Source organism: Cervus canadensis, chromosome 8 (genome assembly GCF_019320065.1).
Source record: "Cervus canadensis isolate Bull #8, Minnesota chromosome 8, ASM1932006v1, whole genome shotgun sequence".
NCBI lineage: Eukaryota > Metazoa > Chordata > Mammalia > Artiodactyla > Cervidae > Cervus > Cervus canadensis.
The window spans coordinates 42,863,165-42,883,814 of record NC_057393.1 but is presented as its reverse complement, the minus strand read 5'-3'; the positions used below and the strand labels follow the sequence as shown (position 1 = coordinate 42,883,814).

The 20,650-nt window shown below is 35.8% G+C and overlaps 1 protein-coding gene across 2 annotated transcripts in view; it reads left to right on the top strand.

Annotated features, from left to right (window-relative positions):
* Positions 1-20,041, top strand: part of PRKG1 (protein kinase cGMP-dependent 1) — a 371,505-nt gene extending 351,464 nt beyond the window's left edge. For both annotated transcript variants that reach the window (XM_043476155.1, XM_043476154.1), the window contains 6 exons: positions 3,610-3,751; positions 5,276-5,439; positions 12,598-12,720; positions 12,803-12,865; positions 14,080-14,146; positions 15,615-20,041. In XM_043476155.1, the coding sequence (XP_043332090.1) occupies positions 3,610-3,751; positions 5,276-5,439; positions 12,598-12,720; positions 12,803-12,865; positions 14,080-14,146; positions 15,615-15,713 (658 nt within the window). In that variant the 3' untranslated portion in view covers positions 15,714-20,041. The remainder of the gene's footprint in view (positions 1-3,609; positions 3,752-5,275; positions 5,440-12,597; positions 12,721-12,802; positions 12,866-14,079; positions 14,147-15,614) is intronic.
* Positions 20,042-20,650: the final 609 nt, after the last annotated feature.

Genomic DNA, 20,650 nt, shown 5'->3' with positions numbered 1-20,650 from the left:
CTTTAAGCAACTTTCTGTTGATAAAACAAGCTTTCATTTTTGTTTTAAATCAAATTTACACTGTCATTTCCAATTCTAATGGTAATTTTTCATTCTGAATCAGCCTAATGCTATGCTTTTTGACTGCTTTCCAAAAGTGTATTTTAAAATTCAGATTCCCTGCATTAAATGTTTAGTGATGAAACTGTTTCTGGTAAACATTTTGTGTGCATATATTGTATTGACTTGTCACATAACATGAAAATGGATTTGAGACAAATTTTTACTTAATTTTTAAAATCAGTTTCAAATGTCTATATATATATGTGTGTGTGTGTGTGTGTGTGTGTGTATGAGATACTCAATCCAGATCTGAGGAACTAGAAACCAGCTTTCTAGAGCCGTCCAAATTCCAAAATGGCTCAGAACCAAATCATCAGGAACTAAAGACCCAATGATATACGTCAGTTCCTTCATGGTGGAAAAAGGAGGGTTTCAATTGTAAAAGGATAATTTTTACCTATACACTTGTGAGAGGCATGGAGAAAGTGAAAAGAACAGAGATTAGCAGAAAACTCTTCAGAGCTGACTCAAAGTGAGCCCTTGCAGTGAGAAGCAGCAAATGTTTCAATAACAGCGATAATTAGAGTTGCAAACTCCCCACTCCCATCCCCAAAGACTGTCCTGTATCAGTCATTTTTCCTAGATTAAGACACTGGTGACACTAAAGAAGAGTTTTTTGATGCTGCCATTCCCTTCTCCAGGGGATCTTCCCGACCCAGGGATCAAACCTGGTCTCCCACATTGAAGGCAGATTCTCTACCATCTGAGCTACCAGGGGAGTCCCTCACACGCATACAATAATGGCAACTATTTACTGAGTGCCAAATGTGTGCCAGGCACTTATTTTAATACACACTGCAAATTTTTTGTACCTTCACAACAACCCAAAGAGAGAATTTCTGTTACTGGCCTCATTTTGAACATGACAACACTAAGACCCAGAGAGGCAGTTAGTTGTTTAAAATTAAATAGTAAATGGAACTCAGATTTCAATCCAGGACTTTGCTTCATAGTTCACATTTCTAACCTATTACCCTCTCTCATGAATCTGAGCTTGTAGTAAGATTGTTTTGTCTTTCTGCTAAATATGAGTATCATTCAGCAGAGATGCCATGAGAAATTGATCTTTCATTAAGTGTATTCTCTCTTTACAGTTTGGTTCTGTTTTATTAACAATGGAATATTAAGGGAAACAGATCTGTTGCTCAGCATTGTAACAGCAGAGGTAACTCTTCTAGCAGGAAGCAAGAGTTGTAGGCTTTGGAAAAGGCCCACCCATACCGCAATTAGACAGTCCTATTACAATGAAGTAATCAATTTTCTTATCAAAATAAGGCATGTAATGTGAAAAAAAGACAAAGCCCGATTCCATGTACTGTTTTTCTTTGGATTTTTCTTTGCAATGCTCTCCATTGAGAAGGGATTGAGGTTGTATATAGCACTCTGTTTAAAGCTGTATAATAATCAGCTACACATGGATGCTTGCTAATTCAGACAAATGATATCTCAAAGAAATATGCTGCTCTTGATAGACAAACATAATTAAGGTCAAAGATGAAAGAACCTTTAAGGTTCTACTCTATCTCTTTTGCAATTCACAGGATTACATAGTGTCAGGGCTTCCCTGATGGCTCAAGCAGTAAAGAATTTGCCTGCAGTGCAGGAGACTTCGGAAACATGGGTTCAATCCCTGATTAGGGATGATCCCCTGGATGAGAAAATGGCAACCCACTCCAGTATTCTTGCCTGGGAAATCCCATGGACAGAGGAGCCTGGTGGGCTACAGTCCATAAGGGCGCAGAGAGTCAGACATGACTGAGCACACATGCACGTAATTCTTTTTCCATTACCCAGGATTATATAGTGCTAGTTCTGCAAAGATAGCTCCAAGTCAAAAGACAATCCTAGCGTATTCTATACCATTCATTTCCTAATGTAAATGCAGTTAGTTGACTGAGCATGCACACATTCTTAATGAAACTTTGTATTGTCCTTATAAGTTCAACTTGTTCCACCCAGGTATTGTTGTAGAAGGATACCAGGAACTTAGTTATTATAGTTAAGATTCTAAGAAGTGGATATCACTTAAGCCTCAAGTTGTATTTCAACAAAAGACATTCCCTTTGGAAAGAACTAATTATTTCAGTGACAGCTCCCGGGACATCAGTAATTGAAATGAAGACTAGAACTTTCTGGAGGAGGCTACATATTTTTAAAACATGACCTGAAAGATGGCTGCCTTAGCCTTAGAGTCACTGATTAGTTTTGCAGAATAGCAGCCACATTCTACTTTTCAGTTTGTTAGAATTTACCCCTCAATACTGAAAAAGAAGCTAATGTGAGCAAAATGCAAACTGGTATCAGTGACTCTCAAGAAAGCAAATTCCAGGTCTCTACTTTGTACGTTCCCCAAAACCTGCTCTCCTGTTATATCTTAGCCACCTGAAGGGCTAATGAGCTAATGTTCACACTAATTTTCTTGAATTTTCATGAAATTATTTAATTGCATTTACTACTGTTTGAGAAAGAAGAGGAGGGGGAGGCAGTTTATCTTTCTAAGGGATTCCATGGTGGGAGGATGGGGATGGGTAAAGTATAAAAGTTTTGCCCTAGGGCCAAGGCGTTAACATTGGATGATAAGGTTTTTTCCTTTTTTGTTATTTCATTAAATAAACACACACAGAGACAAAGAGCTTTGTTGCTAAACACCATAATTGAGTTTAAACATTCCTTTTCAATTACCTTTTTCCTTCTATTTATCTTTTAGCTCTATCTTTTCCTTCTAGTAAGAAGGCAGTAGCACAGGAAATAGATAATGTCTGTCTTCCTGGCAGAAGTTTCAAACAGAAGAATACTTAGGGACTTCTCTGGTGGTCCAGTGACTTATAATCTGTGCTCCTAATGTAGAGGGCTCAAGTTCGATCCCTGGTCAGGGAACTAGATCCCACACGCTGCAACTGCAAGTTCGAATGCCACAACTAAGACCCAGCATAGCAAACTAATTAATGAAATAAATATATTAAAATAAGAATACTTAGATTGTGATATGCGTTTATCAGTAGCACTGTAACTCATTTCCAAAGTGGTTCTTTGAAAACATTAAATTTTATTCACCTTCTCAGGAATTATATGTTATTATTTAGAAAGATTCAAAAAACAAGCTAAGAATAAATATGACTATACTCATACTCTCTTCTTTAAAAAACACCCCTTGGTAGACAGGGTCTAAAATAGAATTTGCCTCTCTTCTGCCTACCTCTCTGTAACTTTGCCTTTTTAGACTGTAGTAGGTTGTTGGGAGGAATCCAACATGAAACATGGTAAATGGCTGACCTCTTCTTCAGGAAGTTAGATTTAATCATCCTACTCATAAGAGCAAACAATTCCTTAACTTAACCCTTAAATGGTTTTTAAAACCCAATGCAGTGGTAGCCATATGACATTTGGACAGTAGGACATTGGTCTTTGGGGTCAAATTTTGACATCGGAATAGAGTGAAATAAGAAATTAAAACTTAGACAAACTAATTTCTTTCATACTTTTTATTCCCCATTTTCTGTATCTCAGTGGGTCATTTGAAGATTCTACAACCAGATTTTATACAGCATGTGTGGTAGAAGCTTTTGCCTATCTGCATTCCAAAGGAATCATTTACAGGGACCTCAAGCCTGAAAATCTCATCCTAGATCACCGAGGTTATGCCAAACTGGTCAGTATGTTTCATACATGGTTTCTGCCTGCAATTTAAATACTAGTTTTTGAAGCTTTGTGAACATTACAATCTCATTTTTCTTTTAATATATAACATTTAAAAAACAGGTTTCAGCATTACTGTTTTCAACTGACTATTCTTTCAAGTTAAATAGGGTTATGAGAAATTAAATTGGCTAGCTTTGAATGAATAAAATCCTGGCAAAAACCCTTAAATAGGTGTTAATCATGCTTAATCACATGTATCCTCAGACCCAGAAAAGCTTCATAGAAGTCCTTTTTCTAGCTGGCTTTCTGACATCCAAAGGGAATAGGTATTTGTATTATGGAGAATCATTATTTTAGATTTAAGAATAATGCTAATGCGACTGCCCTGGTGGTCCAGGGGTTGGGAGGCCCGACACAGGGAACACGGGTTTGATCCCTGATCCCCCAGGAGGATCCCACATGCCATGAAGTAGCTGGACCCACGCAGCACAATCACTGGAGCCTATGTGTCCTAGAGGACTGATCTGGTGGCTCAGACGGCCCATGCTCTGCAACAACAGAACCCACTGCAACGAGAAGCCCGCACATCGCACCTAGAGAGTAGCCCTTGCTCACCACAACTAGAGAAAAGCCCTCACGCAGCAATGAAGAGGCCCTGCACTGCAACAAAGACCCAGCACAGCCAAAAAATAATAATAATGATAGTGGGGGAAAAATGGGCTTTACAGGCAATGTTATCCAGTCCATGTTAGTAATAATATTAGTAATACTAAAATTGGTCAAGAGCTCTAAAGATTTATTGTAGAAAGGAAGTTCTCTTATTTTAAAATGCATAACTTTTGTAGACTTTGCATCTTTCAGTCCCTGATTCTAGTTTTTAAGTTCCTGGAATTTTTATTCAACCTATGGTTTTCAAAGAAATTTATATGCCATTAATAAGTAATTAATGGCAATTAATTATTTGTATTCTCCACCAGTTGCTTTAGAAAAAATAGGTTTTCTACATTTGAGGCTCCTCCTTCAAAAGTTTTCTAGGACAATGCAGATTACATTTCAATTTTATCTCTGTTTCCTAAAGACAGAGTTATTGGTTCCATAACTTTGTTATTCAGCTCCTTCAACAATAAAAATAGCTTCTCAATGAATATTAAATGAATTCAACTTCATTAAATCCAGCAGATATCTGGAAAATATGCCCGAGTAAAAGAGAAATTATTTGTTTATGCCCCAATCTCAACTGGCATGAAAGAAAGAAAAATGGAAATTATTTCTGCAAAGAAAGGTTTGCCTTTATTTTTGATGATGTGAATTTTATCCTATGTTAAGATTCCCATTTTTCCTGTTGAAACTGAACTGATCAGGAAGGCTTTGTTTATTTGAAATATAGAGATGACTCCTTTTAGAAGACAGGACTACAATAGTTTGCATCCGTTTTTATTTTATGATTATCATCAGTATACTTCAACAAAGTAACTTTTCCACTTTTAAGCTTAATCAAAAGTGGCTTGAAATATCTTGTTTCTCTCTCTGTAAGGTTGATTTTGGCTTTGCAAAGAAAATAGGATTTGGAAAGAAAACATGGACTTTTTGTGGGACTCCAGAATATGTAGCCCCAGAGATCATCCTGAACAAAGGCCATGACATTTCAGCCGACTATTGGTCACTGGGAATCCTCATGTACGAGCTTCTGACTGGCAGGTATGGACATTGATAAGAGAACTGCCTTATAAAGATAGGCCAGCAAACAGCTACTCCCTCCTGCCTTTGTCTCTCTGATCAGACTATCTTAAAGCACTTTCACAGGTCTTGCTACCACACTTTTTAACTAGTTACGCAGATAACCACAGAGAAGGCAATGGCACCCCACTCCAGTACTCTTGCCTGGAAAATCCCATGAACGGAGGAGCCTGGTAGGCTGCAGTCCATGGGTTCGCTAAGAGTCAGATATGACTGAGTGACTTCACTTTCACTTTTCACTTTCATGCATTGGAGAAGGAAATGGCAACCCACTTCGGTGACCTTGCCTGGAGAATCCCTGGGATGGGGGAGTCTGGTGGGCTGCCGTCTATGGGGTCGCACAGAGTTGGACACGACTGAAGCGACTTAGCAGCAGCAGCAGCAGATAACCAAGGATTCTTAAAGCAAAAACTAAAATGGGTCAGATGAGTGCAACAAACTCAACATCAACTCTTGGTCTCATTATTTATATATATGTGAATGTGGAAAGATCTCGTGTCTTTCTATGAGATCTGAGCCTAGTCATTTAGTCAGCAAGAAAGATGATAGTCATAAAAATATAGTCTGTTTTTCATAGAAGTTAAGAGAACCTGTTAGCAATTGTTATATCTAATTGAAATGTGAATGCAGATCTGTTGTGTAATAATACTGTAGTTACCAACAACTAAAAAAAGTACTACAGATACGACCAGGTATAAAACAGATCATAAACTCAAGGAAAAGAAAAACAGATAACACCACGAAGCCTTGGGCTCACTCAGCACAATGATTAACAGGGTCATGGTCATTATGAAGTAAAGAGTTCAGAAGAAGGTTAAATTTGTCCAGGGAGGCTTTTGAAGCACATAGGACTAGCTGGATCTTACAGGAAGAATAATAAAAAGTACAGCACATTCCAGGCAGAGGTATGGCTTAAACAGAGAGGGAGTACTGTGCAAAGACATGAAAAGGGCTGATGGTAAGAAATGATGGAAGATCAGTAAGAGTCACGTTTCAACAATAACGAGTGCTATGCCTGAGTGTTTGAACTCCATCCAGAGAGGCAGTCATTGAAGAGTTTCTGATAAAGGAGTGACATGTGTTACAGTATTTAAGAAAAACAATCTAGTGGTAATGTGTAGAGCAAATTGGAAGGATGGGGAAGCTAGTTTGAAGATCATTCCAATAATTCAGATCTAAGAAGAAGCATGTGGTGTAACGAATTACTTATGAAAACCTAGTAGCTATAGTGAAAATGAGAAAGATGGCACTTTTGGTCTCATGGTTATGAAGATACAATGAATCTATGAAGTACTTAGAAAGTCTAGATCATAAGAAGCACTTCATTAATGCTAACAGCTACTCCTAGTACTACCATTGCCAGGAATAGTTATGTGGCGGTTTTTTATTTCACTTGGGGACAGTGTATATCACTACTCTTGAAACACTTATGTTGACTTCAAATTAATACACTTTATTGATATTTTCTGTTAATTTTAGCTGAAAGGTACATAGGCAAAGGTAGCTAAATAATATACAGGAGAAATGATTCAAAGAAACATAGGAAGAGTTCAGACAAACTGATCGAGAATTTCTCTGTGGCTGTTAAGCATGATCTCTTTAAAAAAAAAAAAAAATCTTCAAAGATACCTGAATGTTCATAGATGACCAAAGTTGTAAACCTGCAGAGTTCAGGGACAGTACAAAGCTGAAAATCAGATTACAAGGGACATAAAATCATATATAAACAACAGAAAATAGAATAATAGCAATTAAAACCCAACCAGGGAGACAGTAAACAGACTTAGGGAAAATAATGGAAAAGAAGAAAAAAAAAGGATATATAAATTGTTACAGAAAGAAGATACAGAAGTCAAAGGAAACAGGAAAAACAACTATGTATATGAAGGTGTTCAGTCACTAGGTCATGTCCCCAACTCTTTCTGACCTCATGAACTGCCCGGTTCCTCTGTCCGCTATGTATATGAAGGGATGAATACAAATGTGATAGAAAACATACTCAATTAGGTAACAGAAAACCCATGACACAGACTTGACTCAGGGGATCCTTTTGATCGGCAGTGACCATGGGGAAAAAGATTCAGAGTAATACACCACCATGTATCCTAGCGTAATTTGCTAGCTTCAGTGATAGAAATAACAACATAATCATATGGGTCTCTAAGCTACAAAAGCATTTCATATATGGGATGGGACTGAATTAAAGTTGGCCTCAACCTTCTCAGTAGTACCTTCAATGTCAAAAGATGGAATATCAAGAACTATGTAGTTCTGAGAGAGACAGAGTATAACAACTAATTGTACAGATTAAGTTATTAAAATATAAAGACAATAAATAAGGTGGGTATCCCAGGCCTTTCTTGGCAACACTACTGTATGACCAAGTCAACTAAGAGATGAATCAAAATAACTGGTTATTAAGCAGATGGAAACATTAAAATCATTGGCAATCTTACAAGTTTCAGGTGGGAGAGAGAAGGTAAGAAAAACTACAGGTATACTTATTTGTCATCATTCACAGTTAGGAATCTTAAGTAGTTTTTACAATTGAATTATGTCATTATAAAACAAAAAACTCCAAAGTCAGTTTTTAAAATATTTTTTCTTTTGTTTTTTAATTTTATTGGAGTATAGTTGATTTACAATGTTGTGTTAGTTTCAGGTATAAAGCAAAGTGATTTAATTACACATAAACCTGCTCTTTTTCAGATTCTTTCTAATATAGGTTATCACAGAATATTGAGTTCCCCATGCTATACTGTAGGTCCTTGTTGGTTATCTAGCTTATATACAGCAGTGTGTTTGTTCATCCCAAGCTTCTGATTTACTCCTCCTTGCTATGTTTCCCCCTTGGTAACCATAAGTTTATTTTCAGTATCTGTAAGTCAGCTTCTATTTTATAAATAAGCTCATTTGTTTCTTTTTTAAAAAAAATTAGAATCCATATATGAGTGATATACAATATTTGTCTTCCTCTGACTTACTTCACTCAATATGACAGTCTCTAGGTACATCAATGTTGCTACAAATGCCATTATTTTGTTCTTTTTTATCATTGAGGAATATTCCATTTTATAGAATGTATGTACCACATCTTCTTTACCCTTCTGCTGACAGACATTTAGGTTATTTACATGTCTTAGCTGTTGTAAATAATGCTGCTATGAACATTGGGGTGCACGTATCTTTTCCAGTTAAGAGTTTTCTCTGGATATATATGCCCAGGAGTGTGATTGCTGGGTCATATGGCAACTCTATTTTTAGCTTTTTAAGAAACGTCTATAATATTTTCCTTAGTGGCTACACCAATTTACATTCCCACCAACAGTGTAGGAGGGCTGGTTCCCTTTGCTCCATACTGTCTCCGGCATGTTTTTTCTAGATTTTTCTGATGATGGCCATTCTGACCAGTGTGAGGTAATACCTCAGTGTAGTTTAGAATTTATTTTTCTAAGGTCTGTGTAGGTCTTAACCCAATCAAATGTGGGAATGTTTGTTTTTGTGATACAGAGCTGCATGTTTTCCTCCTAGAGTTTTATTGTATCCAACATTACAGTTAGATCTTTGAGTTTTGTGTATGGTGTTAGAGAGTATTCTAGTTTTACACATAGCTGTCTAGTCTCCACAGTACCACATATTTTAGAGACTGTCTTTATTCTTGCCTTGTCTGTTGTAGATTGACCATAGGTGTGTGAGTTTATTTCTGAGCAAAAAACGTTTTCTCAATTTAAGAGATATTTAGGAATTAATATTGTTGGTGAACAAATACATATTGAAATTGAGCATTTCTTTCAGTTTTATCTTCATGTTAACTTCAAGAAAAATTAAATTGAATAGTTTTTTTTAATTTTGAAAAGAATGGATATATAATAATCTTGTAGGTCTCTCCATCTACATAGAGAAATGTATGAAATTATATTTGTAAGTATCTATTATTATTTAAGGTCATTGGGTGATTTTTACTTTTAAGTGATTTTATATGTTTCACGTATTGCATGAATAGCTTGGACAAAACATACATGACTGGCAGAAACAACAAAAGTCACTTTTAATAAATGATTTTTGTTGTCTTTCTAACAAAAGTGAAAGTTGCTCAGTCGTGTCCAGTTCTTTGTGACCCCATGGACTGTGTAGTCCAGTCCATGGACTTCTCTAAGCCAGAATACCAGAGTGGGTAGCCTTTCCCTTCTCCAGGGGATCTTCCCAACTCAGGGACTGAACTCAGGTCTCCTGTATTGCAGGTGGATTCTTTACCAGCTGAGCCACAAGGGAAGCCCTGTTTTTTGAAGATGAATACAAAAGCAAAAATATAAGTTAGAAAAAACATGAAGTTGTTAACAATAAATCCAAGATGTGGTGGTCCTTCATTTTTATAGTGAAAATAATATCTGGCAAGTTACCTTGAGAGCAAAGAGAATATTCAACCATAATATTATATAAAGAGAACATCCCTAAATTCTAGGAGAATACTAAATAGAACTGAATGTTAATACATTATAAAAAGTGGTTTAAACTGACAGGTAACAGTTAATGACAAAGTAAACAGAAAATACTTATTACACAAAAATAAGCCCAAAATGGATTAAAGACCTAAGTGTGAAACTGGACACTATAAAACTCCGAGAGGAAAACATTAAGTCCAAAACACTCTTTGACATAAATTGAAACAATATCTTTTTTGATCCATCTCCCAGAATAATGGGAATAAAGCCAGAGATAAACACATGGGACTTACTTAAACTGGAAAGCTAAAGAAACAAAATGAAAAGACAACTCACAGATTGGGAGAAGTTATTTGCAAATGATGTGCCCAACAAGGGATTTAGTCTTCAAAATTTACAAACAGCTCATGAAGTTTAACATCATCAAAACAACCCAATCAAAAAATGGGCAGAAGACCTAAATAGACATTTCTTAAAAGAAGACATATAGATGGCCAAAAATCACATGAAAAGAGGTTCACTATCACTATTAGAGAAATGAAAATCCAAACTACAATGAGGTATCACCACACACCAGTCAAAATGGATATCATCAAAAAATTCACAAATAAATGCTGGAGAGGATGTAGAAAGAAAGGAATTCTCCTAGACTACTGGTAGAAATGTAAATTGGCACAGTCGCTATAAAGAACAGTATGGATGCTCCTTAAAAAACTAAAAATAGAGCTACCATAGGACCCTGCAGTCTCACTTCTGGACCTATATCCAGATAAAACCACGGTCAGAAAGGATACATGCACCCCAGTGTTCATTGCAGCACTGCTTACAATAGCCAGGACACGGAAGCAACCTAAATGTCCATCAGCAGATGAATGGATAAAGCAGCAGCTGCGGTGAATATATACAATGGAATATTACTCAGCCATAAAAAGAATGAAGTAATGCCATTTGCAGCCACATGGATGGACTTAGAGACTTTCACACTGAGCGAAGTCAGAGAAGGAGAAATATCATGACATCCCTTGTATGTGGAATAAAGAAAGAAAATATACAAATGAACTTATTTACAAAACAGAAATAGACTCACAGATTTACAGAACAAACTTATGGTGGCCAGGGGGAAAGCCCTGGGGGAAAGGGATAGTTAGGCAGTTTTTAACTAATATGTACACACTACTATATTTAAAATGGATGACCAACAAGGTCCTACTGTATAGCACAGGGAATTCTGCTCAATGTCATGTGGCAGTCTGGATGGGAGGGGATTTGTGGGGGAGAATGGATGCATGTGGCTGAATCCCAATGCTGTCCACCTGAAGCTGTCACAGCCTTGTCAATCTGCTATACTCCAATATAAAATATTTTTTTAAAAGTACTTGCTACAGAAAATAGGGACACAAAACTTAAGGCAGATACTATCCAGCCCTTTTTAAGTAATTCACTATTTTCAGCTTTCTCAGTAGAAGGAAATAATTTGAACTGCTATTAATAAATATGACAGACAGAAAATAATCCATAAAATGTCTTCCCCCAAGAAATATGAATAAACACTGTATTAGAATAATTTCCAAGGAAATCAGCTATCAAGTCACATCATAATTATTTCTGAACTTGGGAAATGTGGTGGAAGGAGTTGACTTTAGTCACATCTGTATTCCCTGAACCAGGCACAAAGCCACAGTCCAAGGATGGATAGGTAAATACACCAAAAGATTTGGTTAAGAGGGATTGGCCACTACAAAGAGGAGGTCTTATGTTAGGTTACCTCTGAAGGCTGATAAAGAAGGAGAAAAGGATAGGAGGAGCACTATTATGTAGGAGTATTAGTTCAACAAATATTTACTGACAACTTACTCTGTGCTATGCATTCCCCCAGACTCTGGGAATACCAGCATGGAACTGGAAGGGAAGATGGGTATAAAACAAATACCAAAATGAAGTAGTTACAAAGCACAATAAGTGGCAAAAAATACAGTTCTATAAGAGAGTATGATAGGTGAATCTCACTTTAAGTTCTGGTACTAGATCATTACATGATGTTAGTTGATAATGGTTATATGATTGGCTATATTAGATGGGTCACAGTAGGCCTTTTTGAGTAAGCAACATAACACTTAAGCTAAGACTTCATAAGTGAGGCATTAACCAGGAGGCCTGGGAAGAAACTTTCAGGCAAAACGAACAGTGCCCTGAGGTGGGAGAGTGTTTGGTCCTTCAGAGGAGCAGAAAGAAGACTGGTATGCCTGGATCCCAGTGAGTGAGGGTAGAAATGACATAAGATGGGGTCATATCAGTGATGTTCCTGTAGCCCATTCTAATGATGTTGGACTTCAAGTGTAATCAGTGAGCTTGCAAATGTGAGAAAGGGCCAAAAATTAATTAGAAGAGCCTTTCTGAATGACTAAGGACAGCAAAGAGGGGTTAGTCATTGGCACTAAAAAAGAAATGAGGGGAACAGTGGACAAACCTGACCCATTTAAGGGTTTTGCTAAATGATTTGCTTGGCAAGGTTTCTACACCATTTTGCTATTAATCCAGTTTCATTCCACTACCCCTATTAATATATGTCTCCAAATAAGAACTGATGTCATTTGTGGAGTTGTTGTTATAACACTGTAACTTTTCTTGTTTAGAAAACTAAATACTATCTCTCTTTTCGTATCTGTCATTCTTGCAGCCCACCTTTCTCAGGCCCAGATCCTATGAAAACCTATAACATCATATTGAGGGGGATTGACATGATAGAATTTCCAAAGAAGATTGCCAAAAATGCTGCTAATTTAATTAAAAAACTATGCAGGTGAGCATTTCAACCACGTTGTTTTTCCCATTATGATCCTTTAAAAAATAGACTTTTTTAACAATTATTATTTTATTTTTAGGGATAATCCATCAGAAAGATTAGGGAATTTGAAAAACGGAGTGAAAGACATTCAAAAGCACAAGTAAGTGTTCTTATAACTTAAGGTTTAAGAGTTCAGAGACTATTTCCTGAGGCTGATGTTTTTAAGTTCGTGGTTATATAACTGATGTGACTAGTTTATAGGAGCATCCAATGAGACAGGCAAACTAGTTAGCCTTGTTATTTAAGATCTTTCTAGTTCTGTCTCAAGGACTTTATTTAGACGCATCTGACCCTGTGACATTCTAAACAACAGATTCACTGAATTTAGTTTTTCCCAACTCCTACTAATTAGGACTTTTCCTCTCCAGCATGAAAAACAAATATATATTTCTAATTCTGAAATTCTATTCTCTACCAGAATATTAAAAATAAAAGTGTACCACCATATATCATGCCTCATTTCTTTAACTAAAACTAAAACATATTTTTCCAACCATTTCCTAATCGGATGCTATGACAGTGGAAAAAACTACAGAGTACAGTCATTTTTTAAAACAATAGCAGCATCTTAAATATTAAACCTTACCCATGTTGATTGTTCTAAAACTAAACCAAGATCATGTTGATCTTTCCCTATTGGTTTCTGTAACATGCACAGGAAATTCACATCCCTACCAAAGGAATGCATTTACCAGAATACCTATGAATGTCTAAAAAGCCTGCAGGAATTTCATGTAATCATTTGCTAATGATGAAACCTTTCAAAGACAACAACAACAAAAACCTTTGTGATATTTGGTCCCCATTTCCACAGAAAAGCCATACTCAAAGTACCTTCATTATACCAAAAAAAGAAAAAGAAAATGAGATACGGATACATAGAGACCAAGACAGTGATGTGAAAAGGTTAATTAACTGAGGCTGCCCAGTGACAAAGATGGAAGGATAATTTTCCATCCTGACATTTCATTCCCTGATTCTGCCTTCTTAAAATAACAACCTGTAGGGTACATGGCCAAGCCTATTATGGCATTTATTAAGTTATAATGATCATTTTTGAACAAGGTCATGACTGAAATAACTAGAATAAAAAGCAATTGCTAATTGGCCTTTAAAATTTTGACAATTAGATTTAAAAAAATGCATTCCACTTAATAAGCTAATATTTAAAATCTGCAATTAAATAGAAAACATTCTCATAATGAAAATGTTTGCTTACCTGTTTTCCATCAGTCATGGACATCATATAAGTTGTTTTGAGACGGCTTTAGCTGAGGTAAAATGCCTTTAACTATCTACTTTTTCCTTTTTTAGATGGTTTGAGGGCTTTAATTGGGAAGGCTTAAGAAAAGGCACCTTGACACCTCCTATAATACCAAGTGTAAGTAAACTTTCCAGCTTGTAATTGTGTGATACACATGAAAGTATTTATCAGTCATCAAAGATCTGCTATTTCAAAATTTTTATCCTATGATCAGCTTAAAATATAGGAGAAATACCAGATTAACATAATGACATCTTCTAAAAACCAAACTTATAATGTGTTAAATATACAAGTGTTGACAGAAGAGTATAATGAATCTCTTTTTCCACATACTATAAAAACTTTATACATCTTTGCCCAAGAATATATTCACAACCTTATTTAGTCATATTCATAAATTATTTTAAATTTCTGCACATTCATGTTCTCTCTATACAAGATGCAATAAGTTCTGTAGTGTGTACTTGAGTATACTTAGATGAGTTAGGATAATCTGTTATTCTTACCTTCCGTTTATGACTCCACCAGGCGTTGTCTCCAAGAGTCCAATCCAAATGGGCCACATCACAACGTTCCCTGCTGTGGTTTTTTGTTGGGTTTAGACAACAGTTCAACTACCAGTTTCAACAGCTTTCACTTCCTGGCCAATATCATTTCATTTATGCTCCACATACTTCCTCCTCCCCTGCCCCCATAGTTCTTTGAAGTATTCCTAAGCACAGTTCTTTTCTTTTATTGTTTGATCAGGCTCTAAAAGAAAGACATTCTCTTCTAATATATCAGGTGTTTTGTTAAACTACTAGCCCACGGAGTGAACTAAATGTTTACACTGTGTTAACCTGAAATAGATATCAGTTGACTGCATTTATATTTTTATTCAATACAGCATCTATCTAATAAAATGTGTTCAGTCTTAACTAATGAGGAGAGGGCTGCTTTGCACTCCTGAGCTTTTCATTTATATACATCCTTTTTCTTGGACTAATTTAAGATCACTTCTTATACAGAAACAATTGCTGTACTTATTATTTTAATTTATATGCTTATATTTATGTTTATTCACAAACAAAGTACAGATGTTAACTGCATTCATGAAGTTTTCTTTTTAGAACAAAGGCAGAATAAGAAACTTTAAGAGGCAAATAAAAGCCTAAAGTATCCTAACTTATACTCACCAGGGGTCTCCTTTTATGCAATAGTAGTATTAAATGGAGGAATATATATATGTATATAAATATATAAAATAGAATATGAAGTTCTAAATATTATAGAATATGAGAGAAATTAAAGTCTGCTTCTTCACCACTTTTATTTATGCTCTGCATATTGAACTGCCAGTAAACGTGTAAGAGTTTACAGAGATGTTTTGTAATTATTTCTTTTGATCACATCACTTATTCTTTCCTAGAGTGTAAACTCTAGAAGGGCAAAAACTATACCTATTTTTATTCACCACTGTAATCCTCAATACAAAGGACAAACCCTGCTCATGGTAGACATGCCAAAAAGAGCCACTGAATAAGGAATGAATAAAGAATGCTTTAAAAAATCTAGCTTGGAATTCCACTAATGCTCTTGTTTACAGGTTGCATCACCCACAGACACAAGCAATTTTGACAGTTTCCCTGAGGACAATGACGAACCGCCACCTGACGACAACTCGGGATGGGACATAGACTTCTAATGTATTTCTCTTACCTGCTTCTGCCTTGCTGAAGACAGCTTTTTCTAAGACACAGCTGCCAGCAAACCTGAAGGAAAGAGAGAAGATGAGTGCTCGGGGTCACCATGATGCCTTTGATCGATGCTGCTCCAGTAACTAACTACAGTGGCATTAGGACTTATTGCTTAGATGATAATAGTGCTCTTTACATGTTTTCTGTTTGAACCTAAATATAGCAGTTGACATGGTGGTCCTGAAGCAAAGCCTTTCACCAGTAAAGAGATGTTCTCCATTGTTGCAATGATCTTGCTTTGCTCTGATTATAATTTGAAAGACTGTAAGAAACACTTCAATCTAGTAAAAGAGTCAGTACCTTGCTAGAATTATCAAGAAGATCAAAAAATAATATATTGGGTACGATAGATTACTATGGTACAAAAACTGGACTCTTCCCTTTCTTCAAGTGAGGGTTGTCGGTTCTGTTACTGCAAGCCAGTGTATATACCGTACACAAGAGGACCACGCATCTGTTGGTCACAGAGGTCATGTCAAAACAGTGCTAGAAGTTTCATGATTTTATTTCCCAGTAGTGCTGATGACGAGACTGAATGTTACCTTTCCTTTCTGACAGATTTTAAAAATTGGTATGATAAAAGCACAACTGCTATGGATTCTGCTGAGAAATTTCATAGCAGGTATATATGCGTTTTCACAGAGGACTGAAGAAAAATCAACATGCATGATATATCTGTTCATTTCTTTTTGATAAATTGGCATGACAGAGTGGGGGAAAAAAGCAATTCACAAACCATTTCATATTTTTTAAAACAGTGTGCTTAAAGATGGTCCTGGAAATAAATGACTAGCAGCCAATTGGTTTTTATTTGTTACCTAACACACCCTCAAACTGAGGCTTAAAATATTCCCTTTTATAAAAATAAACCCTTACGATAGGGTGGGGTGGAGAGGGATTAAGATCCATCCAAAAAAATAAAAAACTATATAGGTGCTATGTATATCTTTCATCTGTAAATGTCAGTGTCTGAATAGACAACACAAATTCTAATCATTATATGTGTAGCCAGAGAATCAAGCATTTTCACTCAAGTTATCAAACCAAACTCCTGTCAGATTTCACTTATACAACATAGTCTAGGGTTGAGAGAGAAAGGTGACTAAAAATGTATTTGAACTAGCTTCCTGTCTTAGGCCTGAACCAAAAAAGAAAAGAAAGCACAAAACCATTGATTCACCAGATGAGAAACTTTATGAGGTCAGGAACAAGAGAAGAACCTTGCCAGGTGTGAGATTACCTTTTTGTCCATGGCAATGTGCGTCTATTAACATGTGAAAGGAGGAAGGAAGGAGAGAGAGAGAAACAGGAACCTGTTATCTTAAAAGTAAATTAGAGCTAAATAGAACAGAAATATTACGAATCTGAAATATCATACTAGCTAGGAAAAGATTAGGTTTGAAAATAACAAATTGATTTCATAGAGAAAAGAATCGGCAAAGAGTCCTTTGTTGGCAGGCCAGTTGACAACTATTAGCTGTCCTAAGTAGCAGAGCCAACTAGCATTATACCTCCTTAGACAAATGTGTAATTTTACAAGCTGTTATTCTGATTTGAAACTATGTGAACATGGCATATTAAATAGAGGTTTGCTTTTTTGTTTTAAAAACTCAATCAAATGTAGACATTTCTATAAAACATATGTCCAACTAGATCATTATATAGTATTCAAGAAGGCATATATTATGATTTTTGTTTGAAATTTTCACATCACGACTTTAGAATATGATATATTATCAAAACAGCAATCTAAGAAACATTTGGAGAACAAAAGTACTAAGGGCATATTATAAGTAATTACAATAAATTTAAAATTTTGATCTTAAGATATTATTATTCTTGTATGATTGGATTTTTCCCTCTCAATAATTTCTCAAAATTGTTCCTCAAGATACCTTCTTCTACAGGTTTTACAAAACATTATTAAACATATCAATCTAAAATCCAGCTATTAATGCTACTTCAGAAGTTTAATATTGCTTTTAATTTGGGCTTTTAAAAATATATAATTGCAACATTACAGTCAATGTTCAGTGATTTTTTTTTAAAGACAGTGGTTTAGGCATGCTAAAGGTTTGCTAGAAAATGAAATTTATCCAGTCATTTTAGATAAGAGAATCTTCTCCTGCAACTTTTAAAATATCCCAATAGCCCCAGAAATTAGCACTTACTCTGGGTTTGGAACTATGGTTCAAGTCTAAGACAACCAATATGTTCAAGTTTTGTGGGGAAGGAAGACGTGGCATTCAGCATAATGTAACTGTGGGTCATTTCTGCCACTTGTTACCGCATCTTTGTTCATTTCACTTGTGGCACTGCATTGGGCTGTCAAAAGCAATCACCAAAAAAATACAGGTGAACTACATCTTACAAGAGTTACTAAGAGAAAACATTCATCTAATGTTCAACAATGAATTTTAAGGATTTAAATCTTGTCTTAATGAGGACACTAGGGCTAAAATTCATGGTTGGCTTCACAAAGCACATCTCACTTTATTTCTGAATTTTTCACGCCCCTTCTCATTTCTTACAAGAACATCCAGATAAGTTAGAATAGTGCCAATTTGTTTGATCTGTTAACTGACTTTCTTGTTAATATTTCAAGTATGGGATATAAGGGCTTTCTGTGTGTGTCCTGACTCACAGGAAAACTGAAAACTGCCAAGGAAAGGAACATCATTATACTTGAGATAGACTGACTACATTAGGGAAAATGATTTCTGGCAATTTGCTATGAATGATTTTTATGTTTCTACCTTCTTTAGGAATCAGATCCACATGCCATTTAAAACAAATTAATTTTTATTATATTCTTTACAAATCATAATTTTTACCTAAAATTATGGGATATGCATGTGAAGCACACATGTATACTATATAAATTCAACTACTGAATTTTTCCTGTTTTATTTCTAAAAGACTGAACTGATGGTGAACTTAAAGAAGTCAGCTACCATGAAAATAAGGCTATTAGAACCGATTTCATACAGTAGAGGTGATTTGTGCATTCTCCATAACGATGTTTTCTTTCACAATAGGACCACAGACAAATATTTATGTAAATAGATATTTTTGTGTGATATTTTGTGGTACATATAACTTTTTTTAGTGTTTCACAGCATTATTATTTCATTTAATTTGTATGGAATAAAGTTTTTAGGTCCAAGTAGACTTGAATTAATGTCCTGATTGTCAGTATTATTGAAAATTCTGTCAACTGTACTGTTATTCATCCGTCCCATAGTTTAGAACATGACCTGGCTATCTGGCATTGTTGCAAGTGCCTTAAATCCATGGCATCCTATTAAAAAAACAAATTTGGTGTTATGCTGCATGACAAAGACAAACACACCTCAAAACGTCGTCCTTTCTTAGCTTGCTGCGTTTTACAGTTCTTTCTGCTGACAATTTATAAGCCTTTATTATATAATATTGATGAATTACAGAAATGATGAAGTCGTTCTCTTATTTCTGTTCAATGTACCAGAGCTGTGTATCTGTTAATGAGATACAGCGTCATTTCTGTGAAATGTATAAATGTATGTGCAGGTCAAATTAATATATGACATTCTATCAGTCTGTATACAGGTATTCCTGTTTTGCTAAGTTGTGCAGATTCAGTTTAAAAAAAAAAAATAGTGCAGTCAAGTTATGAAATCTCCTTTTTTAGACTCTGTGAAAAACCATCCAACTCAAAAGAAAAATTGGAAAAAATGACTGCTAACCAAGCCTCATCATGAAACCAATGATGAACAAAGTGCACCACTCAACAAAACAGGATGCTTCCTCTGAGTTCTTGTATATGCAAATCACTTATAAGGCAAGTTTTCAACAGACCTAGAAAGCTAAACGTTGAAAGTGTGTTGTTAGCCCTCCTCTTTATCTGCCCTTGCATCAACAGACAGCTCTGGGACAGGACAGTGACTCAGAGGTTTGGACTTTCCGAGTAAAGGGACATTTCTTGAAGCATCATCTATCAAATTTATTTCAATGTATGGTGTTTTTACAACTGGTCAGTTCTTTTGTATTCTTATAGCTATGGTTATTTGATTGTCCCCTTACAATTTGTTCTACATGAAAGAGTCCTTTGTTAGTCAGAATGCAACAACCGTCATCTAGTGGTCACTGACCACTTGCACTCTTTTGATGTAGATTAAAAACTTTTTCATAAACTTAACCTGCTTTGATTTGCTCTGTATTTTTCCTGCAGCTGTAATTGCCGAGTGCCTGTTGTATACTTTATAGAGTTGAAATAAAAAAAATAATTACTTTTGAACTTAGTTGATGTTTCATTTCAGACAAGAGTCCAAGGGCAGAATTGGTGTATTAAAACTGAAATACCATGTAGTGCTTTTGTAGAATGTCCCTATAACATTTTAGAAAATACTTATAAATCAAATGTCCTGCAAAAAGTGATATATTATTTATTGTTTAGTTGCTAAGTTGTGTCCAACTCTTTTGCAACTCCATGGACTGTAGCCTGCCAGGCACCCCTGTCCATGGGATTTTCCAGGCAAAAACACTGGACTGAGTTGCCATTTCCTTCTCCAGGGGATCTTTGAAACCCAGGGATTGAACCCGCATCTCCTGCATTGCAGGCAGATTCTTTACCACTGAGACACCAGGGAAGCCTGATCTAGTACAAAAGTAATCCAACAGATTGGCTTAAAGAATTCAATAAGGTTAACATTAGGCCATCCAGTGTCACACTTAGCACTTTTCTGTACACAACTACCACACCACCACTATCACCAATACTACCATACACTCCTTTTGGGGCTACCCCCACTCAAATTCTTCAACTAGACTGAATGCATGCATGCTAAGTCGCTTCAGGAGTGTCCAACTCTTTGTGATCCTATGGACTGTAGCCTGCCAGGCTCTT